The sequence below is a fragment of the Macaca mulatta genome, chromosome 10, assembly GCF_049350105.2.
Source record: "Macaca mulatta isolate MMU2019108-1 chromosome 10, T2T-MMU8v2.0, whole genome shotgun sequence".
Lineage (NCBI taxonomy): Eukaryota > Metazoa > Chordata > Mammalia > Primates > Cercopithecidae > Macaca > Macaca mulatta.
Window position 1 is genome coordinate 20,414,898 of NC_133415.1, and position 19,488 is coordinate 20,434,385.

The window sequence follows — 19,488 nt, forward strand, 5'->3', positions numbered from 1 at the left end:
CAGGACTTTGGGAAGCCAAGGTGGGTGGATGACTTGAGGTCAGGAGTTCGAGACCAGCCTGGCCCAGATGGTGAAACCCCATGTCTACTAAAAATACAAAAATTAGCTGGGCATGATGGCGGGCACCTGTAATCCCAGCTACTTGGGAGGCTGAGGCAAAAGAATCACTTGAACCCGGGAGGCAGAGGTTGCAGTGAGTCCAGATCATGTCACTGTACTCCAGTCTGGACAATGAGAGGGAAACTCCATCTCAAAAAAAAAAAAAAAAAAATCAGCTGGGCATGGTGGTGCATGCCTGTAGTCCCAGCTACTCAGGAGGCTGAGGTGGGAAGATTGCTTGAGCCTTGGAGGTTCAGGCTGTGATTGAGCCACTGCACTCCAGCCTGGGCGACAGAGCAAGATTCTGTCTCAAAAAAAACAAAAACAAAAACAAAAAAAAAAACGGGCCAGGTGCAGTGGCTCACACCTGTTATCCCAGCACTTTGGGAGGCTGAGGCAGGTGGATCATGAGATCAGGAGATCAAGACCATCCTGGCTAACACGGTGAAACACCATCTCTATTAAAAATACAAAAAACATTAGCTGGGCATGGTGGCGCCCAGGACAATCGCTTGAACCTGGGAGGCGGAGGTTGCAGTGAGCCGCGATGGGGCCTCTGCACTCCAGCCTGGGCGACAGAATGACTCCATCTCAAAAAAAAAAAAAAAAGCAGAAAGAACAAAGCTAGAGGACTAACAGACAACCAGATGTCAAGTCTGACTATAAAGCTATACTTAATAAGACAGCATAGTTAGACAAATGCACTGGAGGAGTAGAATAGGGTACAATATTCATAAGTAGACTCCCAGATATTTATATGGTTGCTTATTTATTTATTTTTGAGACAGAGTGTCTGTCGCCTAGGCTGGAGTGCAGTGGTAGGATGTTGGCTCACTTCAACCTCTGCCTCCCAGGTTGAAGTGATTCTCCTGCCTCAGCCTCCCAAGTAGATGGGATTACAGGCGCCCACACCACGCCTGGCTAATTTTTGTATTTTTAGTAGAGATGGGGTTTCATGTTGGCCAGGCTGGCCTTGAACTCCTGACCTCAAATAACCTACCCGCCTCGGCCTCCCAAAGTGCTGAGATTACAAGTGTGAGCCACCACGCCCAGCCATGGTTGCCTATTTATATATAACAGAGGTAACACTGCAGAGTAGCACTGAAAAAGACAAGATTTTTAATTGAATTAGATAGCCACATTAAAAAAAAAAAAAAAGTAAATCCTGATTCCGTAAATATAACCCAGCTGATTTAAGACCCTGTTGTGGCCTAACAGCTGTAACCCTCTTTGCATTTTCCCACCTTTGAGTAACAAATTCCTTTCCTCACCCCAGGACAGAGAGTCTGCTCAGCAGTAGCTGTGGATGGTAGAATGCACGCTGGTAGGTCTCAGTGGCTCCCAGAAGCCGCACCCCCTCTACGGAACCTCACTCTCCATCTCCCACGCTCCAAAGCGAGGAGTCCTCAGAAAGTCCAGTTTCCCTATCTTATTTTTTCTTCTTTCTTTTTTCCTTTTTTTTTTTCTTGGGTGTCCTATCAGTTTCCCTATCTTAAAGTGGCAGGTTTGGCTCAGAAACTCCCGTGTCCCTCAGCGTCTCGCCGGCACCCTCTGCCGGCGTGAGGTGGCGCTGCCTGGCCGCATCCTGTGGGAGCGTCCACATCCTCGCTCTACAAAAGGAGCGTGGACACTCTCGGACCTGGGAAAGTGAAGGCCCAAAGGCCAGGGAGGAGCCGGGACCTCACCCTGAGCAAGCGCGAGGTAACGGCGGGGAGCCGTGGGGCGGAGACCGATCGCTGGGGGCGTGGTCTCCAGCGGGGCTGGGCCTCTAGCGGGAGTGGGGGCGGGGGCGGGGACGGGGACGGGGGCGGGGGCGGGGGCGGGGGCGGGGGCGGGGGCGGGGCCAGCCTACAGGCCCAGACGTGGCGCAGGGACTCGGAGGTTCGCCTCCAGCTTGCGCATCACCTGCGGCCGGGTCCCGATGAGCCTCCTGTTGCCTCCGCTGGCGCTGCTGCTGCTTCTCGCGGCGCTTGTGGCCCCAGCCACAGCCGCCACTGCCTACCGGCCGGACTGGAATCGTCTGAGCGGCCTGACCCGCGCCCGGGTAGAGGTGAGAACGCCGGCCTCCAGCCCCAACACTACCGTCCCCCAACCCTACCGTCCCCCAACCCTGCGGCCCCATGGGAGCACCGTCTGCCCTGGCCCCAGGACCACCTCGAACCTCGAGTCCCTGCTTTCCCCCTTGCGCCGGGACCGTCCCTCCTGTTCCCTAGCCCCAGATGACCCCAGCATCCACCGTGGAAGTCTGAGACACCGACTTTGGGGCCTGGAACTCCGAACCCTTCCCCAGCTCCCCCTACCCGGCCCGCCAGCGGACACCCAGACACTGAGAGAGCAGTCTCCTAACTCTTCTCGTGGCCTATGACTCCCAATCCTGTCCCAACTTCCCATCCCCCATCACTTCATGTTCCTGGAATTCCTCCCCCACCCAGTTCCAGGGCTTGAGGTTCCAGAAAGTCTCTTTTCCTTCTTCTAGGGGGAGAGAAGAGTTTCTTGGTGCCTCCTTCCATATGCAGGAGCCAGGGAAGGGGGCCAACTCGGAGGGGGAACCAAGTTGGGAACTTGTTTGTCAACATTTACTCTGCAGCCGCCTCCCATGCTCCCCCTACCAGGAAATTCCCTTTCGGAGTCCCCGTCTTGCTATGTGACTTTGACCATCACAGCCCTCCTCTGAGCTTTTTTTTTTTTTTTTTTTGAGATGGAGTCTGGCTCTGTCACCCAGGCTGGAGTGCAGTGGCTGGATCTCAGCTCACTGCAAGCTCTGCCTCCCAGGTTTACGCCATTCTCCTGCCTCAGCCTCCCGAGTAGCTGGGACTACAGGCGCCCGCCACCTCACCCGGCTAGTTTTTTGTATTTTTTAGTAGAGATGGGGTTTCACCGTGTTAGCCAGGATGGTCTCGATCTCCTGACCTCGTGGTCCGCCCATCTCGGCCTCCCAAAGTGCTGGGATTACAGGCTTGAGCCACCGTGCCCGGCCTCCTCTGAGCTTTTTGTCAGCTCTGACAAAAAGGTGTAGAATGGCTGGGTGCCGGTAGTGCACCCCTGTAATCCCAGCACTTTGGGAGGCCAAGACAGGAGGATTGCTTGAGCCCAGGAGTTCAAGACCAGCTTGGCAGACATAGTGAGACCCTGTCTCTAAGGAAAGGGCTGAGGGTAGGATGGAGGAGGGCTGGAGTGGGTGGTCCTGGGGTCTGCACTCCTGCTGGATGGTGGTGTCTCCTCAGGGAAGGCAGGGAGGAGTCCTCCCACCCTCCCATGTCAGGGAAGCAAGCAGATGGTCTGTGGGGCTGGGCCGCAGGTGGCAGGCAGGGTGAGGTCTGCCTGTGTAGAGTAGGGACCAGATGGTAGGTGTCTCTAATGGGGGCCCCCAGGGCCATTCTGAGGTGTTTCCTTCTGGTCTGCCTCCACTGTGAGATTTCAGGGATCAAAGGCCAAGCCCAGGTCTCTACTGCTTAAGAGAAGCAGGGTGATCATTTCCCCTGGGCATTGGGAGTCAGTCAACAGCCAGTAGGATGTACAGGCCCCAAGGCTGGCAGGCACACTGTGGGTCTCTGGCCTTGCTCTTTTCCCCTGGTGTCTGTAGGCCTGAGTCTCCCCAGCTGTATACACAGTTCCCCCTTCTGTCCACAAGGGGCCAGCATTTCCTTCACACCTTGGGAACTGCTGATCCAGGGATAACTCACAGACCCACCCAACTCAGGGATAAGGATGTATGGCTTTGGGGATGTGGCTGGTATAAATGTGAAGGACTTCTGACCTATCCCATTTTATCCCCCTCCAGACCTGTGGGGGATGACAGCTGAACCGCCTAAAGGAGGTGAGTTTGAAGGAAGAGGTCCCTAGCTCTGTTCCCCCTGAGCCTCTTGGGGAGTGGGCAACATGGTCCTAATGACTGGGGCTGGGGGGAGGATCCCTAGGCTAAGAGTCAGGAGCCTGCACCTGACTTGCTTTATGACTTCACTGGGCTTCAGTGCCCCATCTGTACCTCGAGGAGACTGGGGTCATGGTCTCTGATGCTCTGGTTCCTCCCCAGGTGAAGGCTTTCGTCACCCAGGACATTCCATTCTAGTATCCTTCTGTTCTGGGGGAGGGGAAATGGGTTGGGCACCTGGGAGAATCTCCACTTAACTTAAGAAAGGGGTGGCAGATGGTTTTCAACTGACAAGTGGAACTGATTGGTAGTGGCCGCCCAGAGGATTCTGAGGTGGTCTCCATGTTGGGTGGGCAAGAGAGATTGACTAGTGATGACTGCCACAGAATGAACCCTAATTTTCTCACGTATAAGCGGAGACCCTGGCCCCACCCGGGCACAGAGTAAGCGCTCAGCAATGGAGGCAATGCTGTTCCCATCAGTAAGGCTGCGGGAACCACTACCTCCCTCTGCCCACCACCACCCTCCTTAACACCACCTCCAGTCACAACCTGGTGATGAAACACCTCCCTGGGGCCGACCCTGAGCTCGTGCTGCTGGGCCGCCGCTACGAGGAACTGGAGGTGAGGCCGTGGGAGGCGGGCTGGGGGCAAGGCCAGAGGTGAGACCCAGTCTGCTGACCCCGCTCCTCCTCCGCCTCAGCGCATACCGCTCAGTGAAATGACCCGCGAAGAGATCAACGCGCTGGTGCAGGAGCTCGGCTTCTACCGCAAGGCGGCGCCCGACGCGCAGGTGCCCCCCGAGTACGTGTGGGCGCCCGCTAGGCCCCCGGAGGAAAATTCGGACCACGCCGACCTGTAGGTCCGGGGGCGTGGCGGAGCTGGGACCACCCTGCCTGAGTCCTGGAGACAGAATGAAGCGCTCAGCATCCCGGGAATACCTCTCTTGCTGAGGGCCGATGCCCCGTCCCCAGGCCAGCAGGGATGAAAGGTTCTCCCAACCCCACTTTCTTCCCTCCCCAGCTCCACTAAATTCCCTCCTGCCTTAACTGAGGCTCGACTCCTTCATTGCTTGCTGCGGGGGGATGGGGTGGGAGGTCGGAAGAAGAACCTCTGAGGACCCCAGCGGGACCTCGCATTCCCAAGTGCCTGGCTGCTGGAGTTGGAGACCTTGCAGAGCCGCCTTCCGTTCAAACCCCCTCCCCACCCCCAGGAGACGCAGGGAGGAGTCAGAATCGTTGAAAACCAATAATTTATCAAAACGCTGCGTGTATGTGGGGGGAGGGTGTCGCGACAGACAGGGCAGCGGTGGGTGGGCGCACAGGGAGGGGACGGTGCCCGGAGGGTGGGGGCGGCAGCTTGCCACTGGCTGGCCATGCGGGCAGGGAGGCTAGACATTCTTGCCGCGCAGGCGCAGTTCATGGCGCCGCAGGTGGTTGTAGAGCGACTGCACATAGGTGAAGACACACTTGGGGTCAGGCTTCTTGCCCATGATCATCATGTCCTCCACCTCCACCAGAGGCACACAGTCCACTAGCATCCTGCAGGGAGGGGGTACGGGGGTGGATGTCAGCACCGGCCCCGCCTCTCGTGGCGCCCCTCTACCCCAAGGTCTTGTTTATTGCCGCATTGCCTGCTGGTCTTTAATAAACTCCAGGCAGGGAAAAGCCTTCCAGGAAGGCAGGAAGCCCCTGGCTTCATCTACCCAAGCCTAGAGGTATCCCTCGGGGCGGGGGAGCAGAGCTAGGCAGGTGGAGGCGGAGATGGCAGAAGAGAGCCCCATCCCAGTCAGGCAGGTCCTGGGTCTGTTTCCTCCAACTCTGGGGAGGAGCTGGCTCCAAACCCTGCCCGTGCTCTCCCTGGAGACCGCCTTCTGCTCACCCTCATTGGCACACTTCAGTTGGTAGAAGCCTCTCAGCTGGGCCTTTGCACCCAAATGGGCTTCATCACTGGCCAATCTTTCTCTATGGACATTTCTCACTCTAGTTAGCCTGTGGTCCCCTGATGATTGTCTGCTAGCTCCCTGACCCGGTACTTCCTGTTGAGAGGCCCAGACACCTGTTCTTTGACAGGGGGTAGGGATAACCCTGCTGCTGGAGATGGAGGCCAGGGAATGTGTGGGCAGCAGAGGGGTTCTCTAACCCTTATCATCTGCCTTGGGTAGAGCAGGGGAGGCAGATGAGGATCCCAGCCAATACCAATGGACCATCTACATCATGCTCAGGGGTGGGACCACCCTTCTGGCCATCCTTCAGAATGCTAGTTGCCCTTCACAGATAAGGAAACTGAGTGACAGAGCAGAGGAGCGACTTGTTTCAAGCCCCACGGTTTAGTAAGTGCAGGTTAGGCCGCATGGGACTCAGGCCCCCAGTTCTGGGTGTTGGCAAAGCCTTTTCCCCACTCTGGAGTGAGTGGGTTGTGCCTATTAAGCAACTGACAGCCCCCAGAGCTCTGAAGCTGGAGTCTGCTCTCTGGCTCCCTTTCCCCTGTCCCTCAACCCCCAGAGCAAGACCTCTTCTGTCTTGATCCCTGTTTGCTCTCTCCTATCTGCCACACCTGGCACATAGCAAGCATTCAATGTTGCAGAATGAGTTTCCTATGGCAGGGAAGGCATAATGGCAAGAATTCCTCCTTATTCTCAAGACACCTGAGAACCCAAGACCACCTCCCATCTTGTGCCCTTATGGACAAACTCAGAACTGTGGTAGGGCTGGGCCTACTCCCAACTCACCTGGACTCCTTCAAAGAAGAAACCTGGGAGGCAGAACACCTCTGTTTTAGTCCAGACTCTATCCCTAACCAGTTGTGGGTGCTAGATAAGGCCCTTTTCTGTGACTCAGTTTCCCCCTCTTTAGAACAGGACAGTTATTCCCTATCTCATTTGAGACCTTACAAGAATTTAGGATGACTGAGAGGGTTCTCAGTCTGCTGCTGATGAGTTACGTGCCCCTGGGGTCATCCCTATCCCATACTGGGCTTGTTTCCCGAGCTATACCATGATGCAGAGGCAGCCTCTCTCTGAAGCTTCTTCCAGCTGTGGCTATCGTCCCAGGGATCCTGACCTCCCTCTCCAACCTGGTGCTCCCTCCCGCCCCTACTCCCTTCCCTGGAGACCTTATAAAGCCATTGTTTACACTGGGGCTCACGGCTCAGGGCTCAGGGCTCAGGCTGCCCCAGTGACAGGCCAAACACCAGGCAACTTGAGCAACAGAACGGCTGAGTCACACTTTCCAACTGGATCAGGGCTGGGCTGGGCCCCTCTCCCTCCAAGCTGGCTTGTTGGGCAGCAGCTCCTAAGTCCATATATGATCTGGAGATAGCACCAAGCCCATCCTCCCCTCATCTGCGCTCCTTCTCTGAGTGTGTGTGTGCACGTGTGGACTGCCCCCCATAATGGCTATAGGCCCCGAGGGGCATCTGAGTGTGCCCCTACCTGTCACTGACTCACATTCCTTCAGCCAATCCCCTTGCTCCTTCTGGGCCTCTATTTTCAATCCTCTCTACAAAATGGGCGGGAACGCAGTGATGGGGCAAGGAAAACAGCCACTAAGTGGGGAGTCTGGAGTCTCAGTTTCTGGCCCCACCTCTGAACTAACCATCTTCCCTCTCCCTCCCACCCCCAGGACAGTCTTAGCCCCTCTCTCTCTCTGAGCTCCTTGTCTGTAATGGGGTAGTTAGTTCAGGATCTGAATTCTCTACTTTGGTACTGAGGTGAGGTGACCAGAGAGGAAATGCCACAGCTGGCTTAGGATCCAGAACCCCCAGCCAGAAACATCTTCCTGTTGAACTGGTCCTGCCCCTGAGCTCCCCACTTTGGAGTATGGCACCACCAACTCTCCAGTGCCCACATAGGAGCCTGGCAGACTTCTTGACCTTCCCTCTCCCTCTCCAAACCAGATCTATTGGGAAGCCTGTCTCTCTCGCTCTTAAGCTATTCCAGCCATCTAGTCCATCCCGTCTCTCATCCAAGCCTCATCCAAGGAAGGTCCTAGAATGCTACATCCATCCCTCCTCTGTTTGGAAACCTTTTATGACTCCTGTTGTCCTCAGGAGGAAGGTCAATTTTTTTTTTTTTTTTTTTTTGAGACAGAGTCTCGCCGTGTCACCCAGGTTGGACTACAGTGGCACGATTTCGGCCCATTGCAACCTCTGCCTTCTGGGTTCAAGTGATTCTCCTGCCTCAGCTTCCTGAGTAGCTGGGATTACAGGCGTGTGCCACTACGCCTGGCTAATTTTTGTATTTTTACTAGAGATGGGGTTTCATCATGTTGGCCAGGCTGCTCTCGAACTCCTGACCTTGTGATCTGCCCGCCTCGGCCTCCCAAAGTGCTGGGATTACAGGCATAAGCCACCGTGCTCGGCCTGAAGGTCAAACTTCTAACTGTGGCCCCCTCCTCCTCCCTCATATCCAGACTCAAGTTTCTTCCCTTCCTGGTGTGCTGCGCTCTTCAGCTCTCTTGCCCTGCTAAGCCTAGGCTGATCCCTCTGCCTGGAACTCCCTCTCCCTCCTTTAGCCTGAACTTGTTCAGATCCCAGCTTAGTTTGCACTTTTTTCAGATGGAGGGCCCAGACCTGGGTCAGGCACCTCCCCTGGGCTTCCCCCATCACAGTGCTGCTCACCTGGGTCATCACCGCCCATTCAGAATGGTCTCGCCTTGGGCCCTGAACTGCCAGAAGACAGGGCTATGTCTGGCTCCTCTGGCTTGACTAAATGCCCCCCTTACTTCTCCCACCCGCCTCCCTGGACCCTCTCTGTGCCTTGCTGAGCAGATTCTGGTGAAATGGGGCAGATGGGAGAGGCGGCGTTTCTCACCGTGGGGCCCCGAGCAGGGGTTAGGACTTTTTGGTTTTTACCAGCCCCTTCTGGACCAGACAGCGGTAGAACTCCTGGATGTACGTGTACACGCACTTCCAGTCAGGCTCTCGAAGCCGCACCATGTCCTCTGTATCCAGGAGCTGCGGGCAGTCCGCATGGGTCCTGGGGAGGGTAGGGGGCCGGGAAGGGGTGGGGGATGGGGGCAGGAGGCCAGGGCCCCAGGTAGGGAAGAGAGGGAAGAGGCAGAGAAGAGAGAGGGGAGGAAACAGAGACACACACATACACACACACACAGAGACATGAGTTCAATTACGATTCCAGTGCTGCAGTCTGCCAGCCCCCCGCATGCCGCCTCCCCACTGTGGACGTGCCGCTCACTACCCATCACTAATGGTGTGCAATGCAAACAGGGGTGGGGGCCAAACCAGTCACAGGTGCAGAGAACTCTAGGGGCAAGCGGGAACGCGGGGTGGGGTAAACGGCGTTGGCACCAAGGTTGGAGAGGAGGGCTGTGCCCCAGGGAGAGGGGGTGAGGGAGGCGTGAGAGGAGGTGGGGGGAGGAGGAGGAGGAGAAGGAGGAAGAGGAAGAAACTTGAGAGAAACCAGAAAGAAAAGGGGAGAGAAGGGAAGACAGATGGAGAAGGGTGCTGAGGGTGAGGTGAGCAGACGGGGCAACGATTCCAAAGTGGAGGGCTTGCTGAAGTCCTATATAAGCCTCTGGCAGCACTATATAGGCTGGGCGGGCACGGTGCCCGGGCCAGGAGCCTCCTTTTGGAATCTCCAGCCGGGATCCCGTGGGAGCAGGAAGCTCTGGTGATAGTGGGAGGAGAGCAGGACAGAGAAAGGGAGAGAGAGGGAGAAGGGGGCAGAGGGAGGATGGAGGGGATATGGACAGGGCCACCTGGTGGGCCTTGGCCCGGGCTGGTAGGCCGGCCTGTGGCTCCTTCGTTCCGGCGGGCACCTGGCACGCTCAGCAGCGGGTGGGCGGGGATGGAGAAGGACGGGGACTCTCTGGGGAAGGGGGTCTCAGCCGCTGACTGACCAAGTGGCCAGCCCGCTCCAGGGGTTCTCAGGGCAACTGGGCCTGGTCCCGATGTCCAGCCCCAGATGTGCAGCAACATTAGCAGGGCCAGGGCCCACACTTACTCCGCAGATGAGAAGGCCACCTCGAAGTTCTGGCGTCGGTTCTGAGGGCTAAGCTGCCCATAGTCGAAGGCCTCAGGGAAGAAGTTGTGCACCAGGGCACAGAAGGCCATCCCATCACTCCAGCTGGAGGAGAAGTTCTGGATGTCGACATGCTATAAGCCGTAAGAGGACGGGTCAGGACCCTGGGGGCAACTCCCCGCTGCTGTCTACCCCTCAGCATTCTGGTATTCCAGACCTAGGGCACTGGGCACAGAGAAGCCCTGTAGCTTGCACAATGAGTGAATAGTTGGAACACGAGCCTCCTCCAAGTGAGTCTGTCAACTCCCATATTTGCGATTTCAAGGGACAGAGCTACTGAGAGGCCCAGCGCCACGCAGCTAAGGCCATGGTCATGCCTCATCACTCCTTCCCTGGTTTAGAGAAATTGACTCAGGGCCTCCTACAGAGCAACAAGGAGGGGACTCCAAGAGTGGGATCCGGCCTTGAACCCTGCCCACCACCCAAGAGGCCCTGTTACTTCATCACTGATGCTGGAATCTAGGGCTTGTCTTGTGTCCTCTTTGAGCCTCAGTTTCCTCACCCCAAGAGCCTTTCCATGTTCCTTGTGAGGCCACACAGTGGCGGGAAGTGTACTGGGGAATAAAAGGAGCTCTGCTAAGAGGGGGGTGCTGAGCTGGGGTCTGGGGAGGCCTCCAGGCCCCCTGGCCTCCCGGGGCTCACCTCGTAGCCGCGAGTCTTGGCTCGGCACCAGTCCAGCAGCATCTGCTTGATGCTGTTAGCGTTGGGGACCCCGAAGCTGGTGGATCGCTGCACGGCTGCGCGGGGTCCGCCAGGGCTGCTGTAGGGGCGGTGTCAGGACCAGGTCACACGACTATAAGGGGCGTGCCTCAGTGGGCCCACCCAGTGGATCCCAGGCCCCGCCTTCCGTGACCTTCGGGCCTTTGCACCACAGATCTAGCCGTGCGTTCTTCCCGCCTCTGCCGGGCCAACTATGAAGCCCCGCCCCCCACTGCCCAGCCCACTTCTGCAGCTCACCCGGCCGCGCCCTCCTTCTCCAACTTCTCAATCATGGCCTTGCGCGCCTGGGAGGCTGAGGTCTTGGGCAGACTCTGCGCCTTCATCAGCTCTTTCTTCTTCTCGGCCTGGCGTTTCTCAAGCGCTGCCAGGCTGCCGGCCCGTGGGCTGGTCTGGTCCTCGCGGTCGAAGATGCTAGGGGTTGGGGAGATGCATGTTAGGCAGGGAGAGGAGGGCTGCTCCCCAGCCTGGGCCACCACTCGCGAGGAGGAGGGGGTGTCTTGTGGCACACTAGTATCTCCACTGCCACAAACGCCTGCCAGGGAGGGAGGCGTCCTTATCACACCCATTTTAGAGTTCACTGAGGCTCAAATGACAGCAAGGTTTTCAACGGGTTTCCGCCTCCCCCTCCCCCACCCATGAGCAGCTCTCTGAGAAGGCTCATTGTACCCTCAAGTTACAGGTGAGTTCAGCTTCTGGGCACTATCCGCTAATAAAAATGACGACTAACATAGTAATAATTCATCTCTGTTGATCCTTTCCTGTGTGCCATTTTAAACTTCACAAGAGCAGGGAGGGGCCTTACCAATTCCACTAAAGGTGAGGAAACTGAGACCCCCGGCAGTAACTTGCCTATGATTTCAGAGGACGTGATGGCCAGAACTAGAACTTGAACAGTCTCTCTGACTCAGAGTCCCTGGACCCCTTTGATTCCCATCCTGGATTCTGATCCTGTTCCTGCTTTCTGCCAGCCCCAACAGCCTCTGTTACATGCGGGTGCCCTCCTTCCTCATGGGGCTAAGGTATAAAGGTGCTCTGTGACCTGGGACATGGTTTGCAGATACTGGCAAGTGGCAGTGCCACCAGGCAGCTCAGTGTGGTAGGTAGGCCTCTCTAAGGCTTCAATGCTATTGTGGCCACTCAGAGATGTGAACCCCTAAGCAACTCACTGGCCTCCCTGAACATCCACCTCTCCTGTGGTGTGGTTGAGAATAAAATGAGATCCCAAAACGAGCAGGATCCTTAACTCTCACTTTGTCCCTCCCTGGCTACAGACCTGTTACCTCCAAGCATCCCAGTCTACCCCTCTATTTTCTTTATTTATTTGTTTGTCTATTTATTTATTTTTGAGACTGAGTCCCGCTCTGTTGCCCAGTCTGGAGTGCAGTGGAGTGGTCTCAGCTCACTGCAACCTCTGCCTCCCGGATTCAAGTGATTCTTGTGCCTCAGCCTCCCCAGTAGTTGGGATTACAGGTGCCTGCCACCACGCCTGGCTAATTTTTGTATTTTTAGTAGAGATGGGGTTTCACCATGTTGGCCAGGCTGGTCTCGAACTCCTGACCTCAAGTGATCCACCTGCCTCGGCCTCCCAAAGTGCTGGGATTACAGGCAAGAGCCACTGTGCCCGGCCTACCCCTTTGTAAAATGGGTTTGCAGTTAGGTCCCCTGTGGCACTGACTCCTCTATGGTCAGGGATTGGGTGCTGGTGCTCACCTGCCCATCTTCTTGGATGAGGAGGAAGAGGAGAAGGTCTTGGTTTGCATCATGGTGCTGCCACTGCCATCTGCAGAAAAGGGGAAGGGGCACCGGGTGAGGGCTGGGGCTGGACATCAGGAGATGGGATGAGAGGCTGTATGGAAGGATGGTGATAGCCGCAGGCAGAGAAAAGAAAGTGACGGCACAGTTGAAGACACGGAGAGAGAGCTCAAGGAAGAGCCGGAGGAGGTAGGCGGACAGGCAGGCAGGCACAGGGCGACGCCAGGTGGTCTTACTCTCCGAGCGCCTCACGAAACTTGACTCCACTGTGGTGGTGCGGGCCGTCCGTGTGCCATCATCTGCAGGGGCAGGGGATGAGAAGGATGTGAAAGGCATAGGGAGCCGGGGGAGGATGTGTTCCCACCCTGAGTCCTGGGCCCCATTTGGCCCCTTACTGGAGTGGACGAGCCGCTCAGTCTTGGTAACAGTGCTGACAGCAGAGCCATCAGCTGCCCGCTGGCTGTGCCTCGTGGTGGTCTCAGTGGCCGTGTTGCCGCGGCCCTCCCCTGGCCGGCCCCGTGCCTCCTGCAGCCGCCGTTCCCGCTCCTTGTCCCGCTGGTCTGGGCAGGGGATGCCCCGTGCATGCACAAAAGGGCCACCAACGCCCACACAGCACGGATGCACAGGTGCATGGGGCACACAAGATGGGGTGGAGGGTGGCTTGTTAGAAACATGAATGACACAGGTAACAAGGGCCTCTCTAGGAACAGCTGGGGTGAGGGGACAGCCATAACTTGACAGGGAATTGAGTGTGGGAAGGGGCTGATGGACTCAGGCAGAAACTAGAGAATACGGAATAGCTAAACTCAAAGGGGTATGGATCCAAGAAGGGAGTTTCTATAGAAATGCGTAGCTAAGTCAGGAGAGGTATCTAGATCTAGTGAGGGGGTAGCTGAGTCTAAGAAAGGAGAAGCTGAATGAGGAAGTAGCTGAGTGGGCCATCAGTGGGTCTTTGGTTGGAGAAGAGCAGCTGGAGAGGCAGGAATATTTAGATCCAGGAAGGGAGCAATTGATGGGAGCTGAGAAGCAATCTGATCCAGGGGAAGAGTAGTTGGGAGAGAAGCTAGTGAAGGGGGTTAACTGGGCTTAAAACAGAAGTAGGTGGGTAGAGATAGAGACTGGGGTGGCCATCAGTGGGCCCTGGCAGAAGCAGCTAGATTCAGAGAAAGAGTAATTGCGAGTATTTGAGAGGAGAAGCAATTGAACCCAGAATCTAAGGGAATGAACAGATGTGTCCAGGGAAGAACTATCTGGGGGAGGAAGTAGCTGTGTCCAGGAAAAGGGAAGCTGGATGGGGCAGAGGCTAAGATGGCCATCAATGGACTTCAGGGAGAGAGGAGCAGCAGGGAGAAGGAATATCTGGATTCAGGGAAGGAGTCGTTGACAGTACTTTGAGAGGCAACTGGATCCAAGGAGAGAGTAGCTGCGGGAGGGAGTGTCTGGGTCTAGGAAGGAGAAGAGAAGCTGGTTGGGAAGAATAACTGGGGTCGCCAGAAGGAAAGAAGGAGCTAGGGAAGGGAACAGCTGGATCCAGCGGGGAATAGCCAAGGGAACTGCTGGATCTAGAGAAGGAGAAGCTGGGTAGGGCAGTTATTAAGCTGGGGTATCCACAAATGGACCCCAGAGTATGAGGGGAGCAGCTGGGGAATGGGGCAGCTGGATCTAGGGTAGGGCAACTGGCTCTCTACCTCTCTTCCTTTGTCGGAGCTCACGAAGTGCAGCCCGGATGAGCTTCCGCTCTTCAAAGTCCGTGCTCTGATCCAGCTGCATATAGAGCCCGTCATTGGCTACCTGGTGCCTGCTGGCCTCTGCCAACCCCCAGCCCACCAGATCTGGCCATACCATTTTGTCCAAGACTCCTTCGTCCTCAATAGTCATCAGCTCCTCAGCGCTCAGAGGGCTCCGCCCCTCTGGTGCTTTGTTCACTCGGGTCTGCTCGGCCCCATTGGCTGCTTCCACTGCTGCAGAGGGAGGCTCTGCTGGCTCTGGTTCCATCTGCAGGGTGGGGAGAGGGCATGGACTTTAAGCAGGGGCAGGGGTATCCATGCCCCCAATGGATAGGAGAGCAGATCCTAGGGTTGCTGGCATGCCTTGGAAATAACCGCTAGCCTGCCAGCCTGCTTGCCCAAAGATGGCCATGTCAGTGTCAGTCAGGGAAGAGACACTGACAGCCTTGTTGTAGGGCTTCCCATGTACTCAGAATTGTATTAATACAATGGATAGTAATAGTAATGATGATTTCCAGTCCATAGTAACGTTGTATAAGCACTAGGGATTTTACTGTCCCTATTTAACAGAAGGGAAGGCTGGGCGCAGTGACTCATGCCTGTAATCTCAACAGTTTGGGAGGCCGAGGAGGGAGGGACCACTTGTTGCCAGCAGTTTGAGACCAACCTGGGTAACATAGCGAGACCACATCTCTACAAAAACAAAAATAAAAAATTAGCTACGCATGGTGGTGTGCACCTATAGTCCCAGCTACTCAGAAAGCTGAGGTAGGAGGATCACTTGAGCCCAGGAGTTAGAGGCTGCAGAGAGCTATGATCACATAGCTGCACTCCAGCCTGGGCAACAGAGTAAGACCTTGTCGAAAACAAAACAAGACCAGAAAAAACAAAACAAAACACACACACACACACACACACACACACGCACAGAAGGGAAAACTGAGGCTCAGGGCAGCTAACTGACTTGCCCACAGTCTCTCTCTAAGTATGACACAGCCTGGGATCTGAGCTGAAGGTAGCCTAACTCCTGAACCTCAGTTCATTTTGCTGCTTTGTTCCCAGCCCCCTCCCAGGCAGGCTCTGCTCTGTGCTGCCAGTTCCCGAGGCCTGGGTCCTCCTGGGCCAGTGCCCAGGCAGCACATGTTGCCCCCCATCTGCCTGCCACCTTGCCAAGGGGGTTGGCCCGGGGCCCGTAGCCTCCTGACCAGGTGTCTGACTGGGGCTGCCCTGAGCCAAGACCTCTATGAAGCTCTCCTCTGTACCACCTCCCCATGCCTCACCCCTGCTGGAAACCATCCTCTAAGGAGTCTCCAGCCCTGTAGCGCTCCCAGGGCATCTCCCTAGCCCCTTGAAGACAAGGCCCCAGGCCAACTATTATGGCCCTTCCTCTCCTGGCAGGGCCTCTCTGTCTGCTATAAGGGTAAGGAGAGCTGAGGTGGCAGCTGTTTCAGGGAGGCTTGGTCTAGCCAGGGTGCAGGGCGGCAGGGAGCTGGGGGCTGGGGCCTGGGTCATGCCAGGGGCTGCCAGGGCAGCTGCCATGCGTGCCTCAGGGCTGGAGCCTGGCACCCTCTTGCCCTAGTCTTAGAGCACTAGTGCCCCAGTCCCCTGTCAAGATAGGTAAACTGAGGCTCAGAGAAGGTGGTGACATATCTAAAGTCACAGCGGAGGCAGAGCCTGGCTCAAACCCTTCCCCTCCCACCAACCCAGAGGGACTTACAAGACTAGTGCTGCGGGTGGTGCAGGTGGAGGAGCGGCGGCGGGTGCTGAAGGCAGGTGGGTGGGCCACAGGGGTCCCAGCATCCTCGGCAGCCTGGAAGAGGGCCTCGGGGTCGGCGGCAGCCAGGAGCAGCTCGCTGGGCTCCAGCTCAGGCTCGAGGCCGGACACAAGTGGGACCCCTAGCCGTAGGCTCAGCACCTCCACCTGCCTGCTCAGTGCATCCAGCCGCCGGCTCAGTGCTGCTCTCTCTGCCCGCAGTTCTTCAGCTGCCCGGGCCACCGGCTCCACGGTGGCTACAGCTACCTCGGCTGCCTGGGTCACTGCCGCCCGGCCTGCCTCAGCCACCGCCCGCAGCTCCTCCAGTGCCCGGCCCAACTGCTCCTCAAGGGCTGAGGCCAGTTCAGGCCCAGGCCCTGGTACCCCCGGCATGGTGCTGGTGGGGACGCTATGGGGGGTAATGGTGGGGCAGTGGCAGGGGCTGCTGCTTCTGGCTGACAGTGTCTGAGTCTTTGCAGCTGGTCCGAGGGCAAAGGCAAGGGCAGCGCGGGCCTGCCCCGCCCCTGCCTCCCAGCCCGCCACCAGCCAGCTGGAGCTGCAGCCCAAATAGAAACCTATTCTGGGCTCCTCCGTGGAAGGGGCAGTGGGGGAGGGGGGCATGCCCAAGCAGGCAGATCGCCAGGCCTGGCTCTAGCCCTGCAGAAATCATAGGCCTGCAGCACAGTAAGACTGCCTGGGTTCTGAAGATCACTGAGATCAGGGCCCCATGCCTCACAGGTGGGGAAACTGAGGCAGGGAACAGGTAATAGACCTGAGCCACCATGTACATTAGCTGTGAGAATCAGTCTGCTGGACTCCAGAGCCTGCACTCCTTTACCCTTTACCCTAACTCCAGCTGTTTTAGACAGCTGGAACAGATGGGGGAATGGAGGCACAGGGAGGCAGGACTTTGAGTGATCTGCTACAAAAAGTGTCTTGGTCTGACATAAAAGCCCTCTGGCCTGCCTATGGTGCTCACATCCAACCACAGGCTTTGAGCAAGCACGTTATAGCACATCACCTGTCCTCTTTGGTTCCAGATGAGTAAACTGAGGCAAGTTGGTGGTGTCAGACCCAGGTCTCACTGGAGCACCTCCCATCCACCTCAAGGGCCTCAGCTGGTCCCCCTACTCCACCCTACACAATCCCTTGTCAGAAGGCAGCTGGATCCTGCTTTTTTGGAAAGGAAGGGTGCTTTATTTCCCTCACTCTCTCCCTGTCTCCCATGAGAAGGCCCAAAGCTGGCCCTAGCCATCTCACCTCAGCCAAAGTCCTGTTCAGTCCCTGGTTCAGCACAGAGGGCATTACCTGGGCAGCCGGGTGGCCCGCTTGGGGATCCCTTCCCCGACTGAGCTCCCAGCTAGTGGATCCTGGGCTTGGGAATTAATAATGGAAGCGTGCTGCGTATTCAGTTCCCAAGGCACCTGCTAGGCTGCTGCCTCACCTGATTGGCGCCCCCCTGCCTGTCTGTCCCAGCTTCTGCCCAACCCCCACAGGGGGGTTGACGCAGATGTTAATCACTAATCTCCAATCTCCTAATGGGCCAGGCTGATCTTGGATGAGCAGATGAGCTGCTCTATACCTCAGGGCTGATGTCCAGTGTGGGTGGGCGCAGGGGCACTGGGGCTGCCACAGGAAGAGGGGAGCAAGCCCTCACCACCCTCTGAGCCTCAGTTTCCCCATCTATTCACCAGGAATGAACCAACCAATTTCGGACTAAGGATCAGAGATCAGCATCCAGGAAGTTTAACGCCAGTACAGAGTAAGTTTCCGACACACTTAGGGGCTGATACACTAGGGTCTGGCCTTAGCTCTGCCACCAACTGGCTGTGGTCTGTGAGCAGCCACCTTCCCTCTCTGGGCCTCGGTTTCTCTGTGTGTTCAGTAGGGGAGGAGCAGAGGAACCCTACTAACCCCACACCCTGAAGCAGTGTATGTGAGGCTGACGGATGGTGAGACTGGTGGGGTGAGGAGGGGCTCACCTTGACGCTGCAGCCTCCTCGGCTACTGGGGGGGGCATGGCTGAAGCTGGTGACATGAGTGACACTGCCCAGCCGAGCCAGGGTCCCAGGGCTGTTGACACGAGTGATGGTGCTCTTGCCCCCACTACTGGTGCTGAGTAGGGTCGGGGGCGCCCGCAGCCCCAGTGTCAGTTCTGAGTGGGGAGAAAGGCAGCTGTCAGGAGGATTAGGTGGAGTGAGGACAGTGCCAGACAAGGTTGATAGTGCCCTCGCTCCCAGCACACCCTTTGGAGACACCCTGAGCTCTGGCCGCAGCACCTGTCCTGTATGCAGAAGTGCGGTTGCAGGCACTCATCCCCATTGGGGAGGCAGTTGGGGGGCCTACCTGCCCTCTGGTTGCCTGTGGGCAGCAGCACCCGGCCTGTGGAGGCCTGGCCACGGCCATCCTTGATCTCGATGGTGAATGTAGTCTTCATACTGCCCCCTGGCTCGGCAGTGCTGACGGCCACGGGCAATGGGGCACCAGGCTCCTCTGAACGTGCCACAGGCCCCCCTGCTCCGTTTTCAAGGGGCCTGGGAGCCAAGCCCCGCCCCCTGGGGCCCTCCTCCTGGGAGCAGCTTCGAAGCTGGGCCAGGGGCTGGGCTACTCCTTGTTGCTCCTTGCTGAACCGGGAGGAGGTATCACTGCGGCCCCGAGAGGAGGAGCCGCTGGAGGAGGAGGCAGGGGTGGTACTGGTGAGGGAGGGGCCCACGAGCCTTGCGGGGGTCAGGGGACTTAGGGCAGCCCGGGGTGTGCCATCCTGGAGCCTAGCAGCCATAAGAGAATCTGATGTGAACTTGTGGACACGGTCCCGCACAGAGCCAGCCCGCTGGAACGAGGAAGGTCTGCTGGCAAGGGGGGTGGACTCTAGAAGGAACAGGAGGGCTGTCAGCAACTGGGTGGGACAGGGTCTGCCCAGGTCCTAGGCAGTGTGAGAATAAGTAGTACCTCGGTTCTGGGCTGGCTGGTGGGGGCTGAGCACCGACAGGGAGCGTTGGCAGGGTCGGGGTCCAGCCACGTCTGGCAGGTTGGGGAGGGGGTGATGGCCATGTGGGGAAAGAGAAAAGACAGGGGATAGTGGGGGTCCAACTCTCATAATCCTCTCCTCTACACCTCCCTAGCCTCCCACCTTTCCTATACTCAACCCCCACTCCACCTCTCCATCCCTTCCTGGATCTCCCACACTCCGGCATCCCCACTCGGTGGCGTCTCTCCTACAGGCACCTCTTCCCCTCCCACACTGACCCTAGGATGACTTGGGACACTCCTGGGGGCCGGGCGAGGCTTAGGCTGGAGGAAGGATGCCCAGATCCTTCCTGCAGATGGGGAGGGGGGACAGCCCCCCTGGCCAGTGCTGCCCACAGCTCCAGCTGGGAGATGGGTGGACTCCCTTATTGGGGAGAAGAATGTGCCTGAGGCCTGTTGCCTTTCAAGGCTGCAGGGGAGGCCTCTAACCATGGGGGTGGAGGGGGAGGTGGGCCTAGCTGGGGGCGGGGACACTTCAGGGGTGGGGTGCAGTATCAGGG

At 57.4% G+C, this 19,488-nt stretch overlaps 2 protein-coding genes across 31 annotated transcripts in view; one reads left to right on the top strand and one right to left on the bottom strand.

Moving 5' to 3' along the window:
* The first annotated feature begins 1,933 nt into the window (after positions 1 to 1,933).
* On the top strand, positions 1,934 to 5,018 carry SELENOM (selenoprotein M). The gene is given in 5 exon segments (NM_001159399.3): positions 1,934 to 2,149; positions 3,881 to 3,916; positions 4,133 to 4,167; positions 4,515 to 4,593; positions 4,673 to 5,018. Coding segments are annotated over 5 exon segments (438 nt in total). The 5' UTR covers positions 1,934 to 2,020; the 3' UTR covers positions 4,832 to 5,018.
* Positions 5,019 to 5,204: 186 nt separating this feature from the next.
* SMTN (smoothelin) overlaps positions 5,205 to 19,488 on the bottom strand; it is a 41,142-nt gene continuing 26,858 nt past the window's right edge. For 8 of the 30 annotated variants that reach the window (XM_077949949.1, XM_077949948.1, XM_077949947.1 and 5 more), the window contains 13 exons: positions 18,911 to 18,982; positions 18,308 to 18,829; positions 17,944 to 18,116; positions 14,324 to 14,476; positions 14,170 to 14,245; positions 12,877 to 13,041; positions 12,718 to 12,780; positions 12,440 to 12,509; positions 10,967 to 11,140; positions 10,652 to 10,769; positions 9,932 to 10,083; positions 8,783 to 8,947; positions 5,205 to 5,510 (listed from right to left, as the gene is read on the bottom strand). In XM_077949949.1, coding sequence (XP_077806075.1) covers positions 8,803 to 8,947; positions 9,932 to 10,083; positions 10,652 to 10,769; positions 10,967 to 11,140; positions 12,440 to 12,509; positions 12,718 to 12,780; positions 12,877 to 13,041; positions 14,170 to 14,245; positions 14,324 to 14,476; positions 17,944 to 18,116; positions 18,308 to 18,829; positions 18,911 to 18,982 — 1,883 coding nt within the window. In that variant the 3' untranslated portion in view covers positions 5,205 to 5,510; positions 8,783 to 8,802. Of the gene's footprint in view, positions 5,511 to 8,782; positions 8,948 to 9,931; positions 10,153 to 10,621; positions 10,818 to 10,941; positions 11,141 to 12,439; positions 12,510 to 12,717; positions 12,781 to 12,876; positions 13,042 to 14,169; positions 14,246 to 14,323; positions 14,502 to 15,925; positions 16,019 to 17,908; positions 18,117 to 18,307; positions 18,830 to 18,910; positions 18,983 to 19,207; positions 19,353 to 19,488 lie in introns of all 30 variants that reach the window. The other 22 variants (XM_077949941.1, XM_077949940.1, XM_077949939.1 and 19 more) reach the window with 11 other exon arrangements.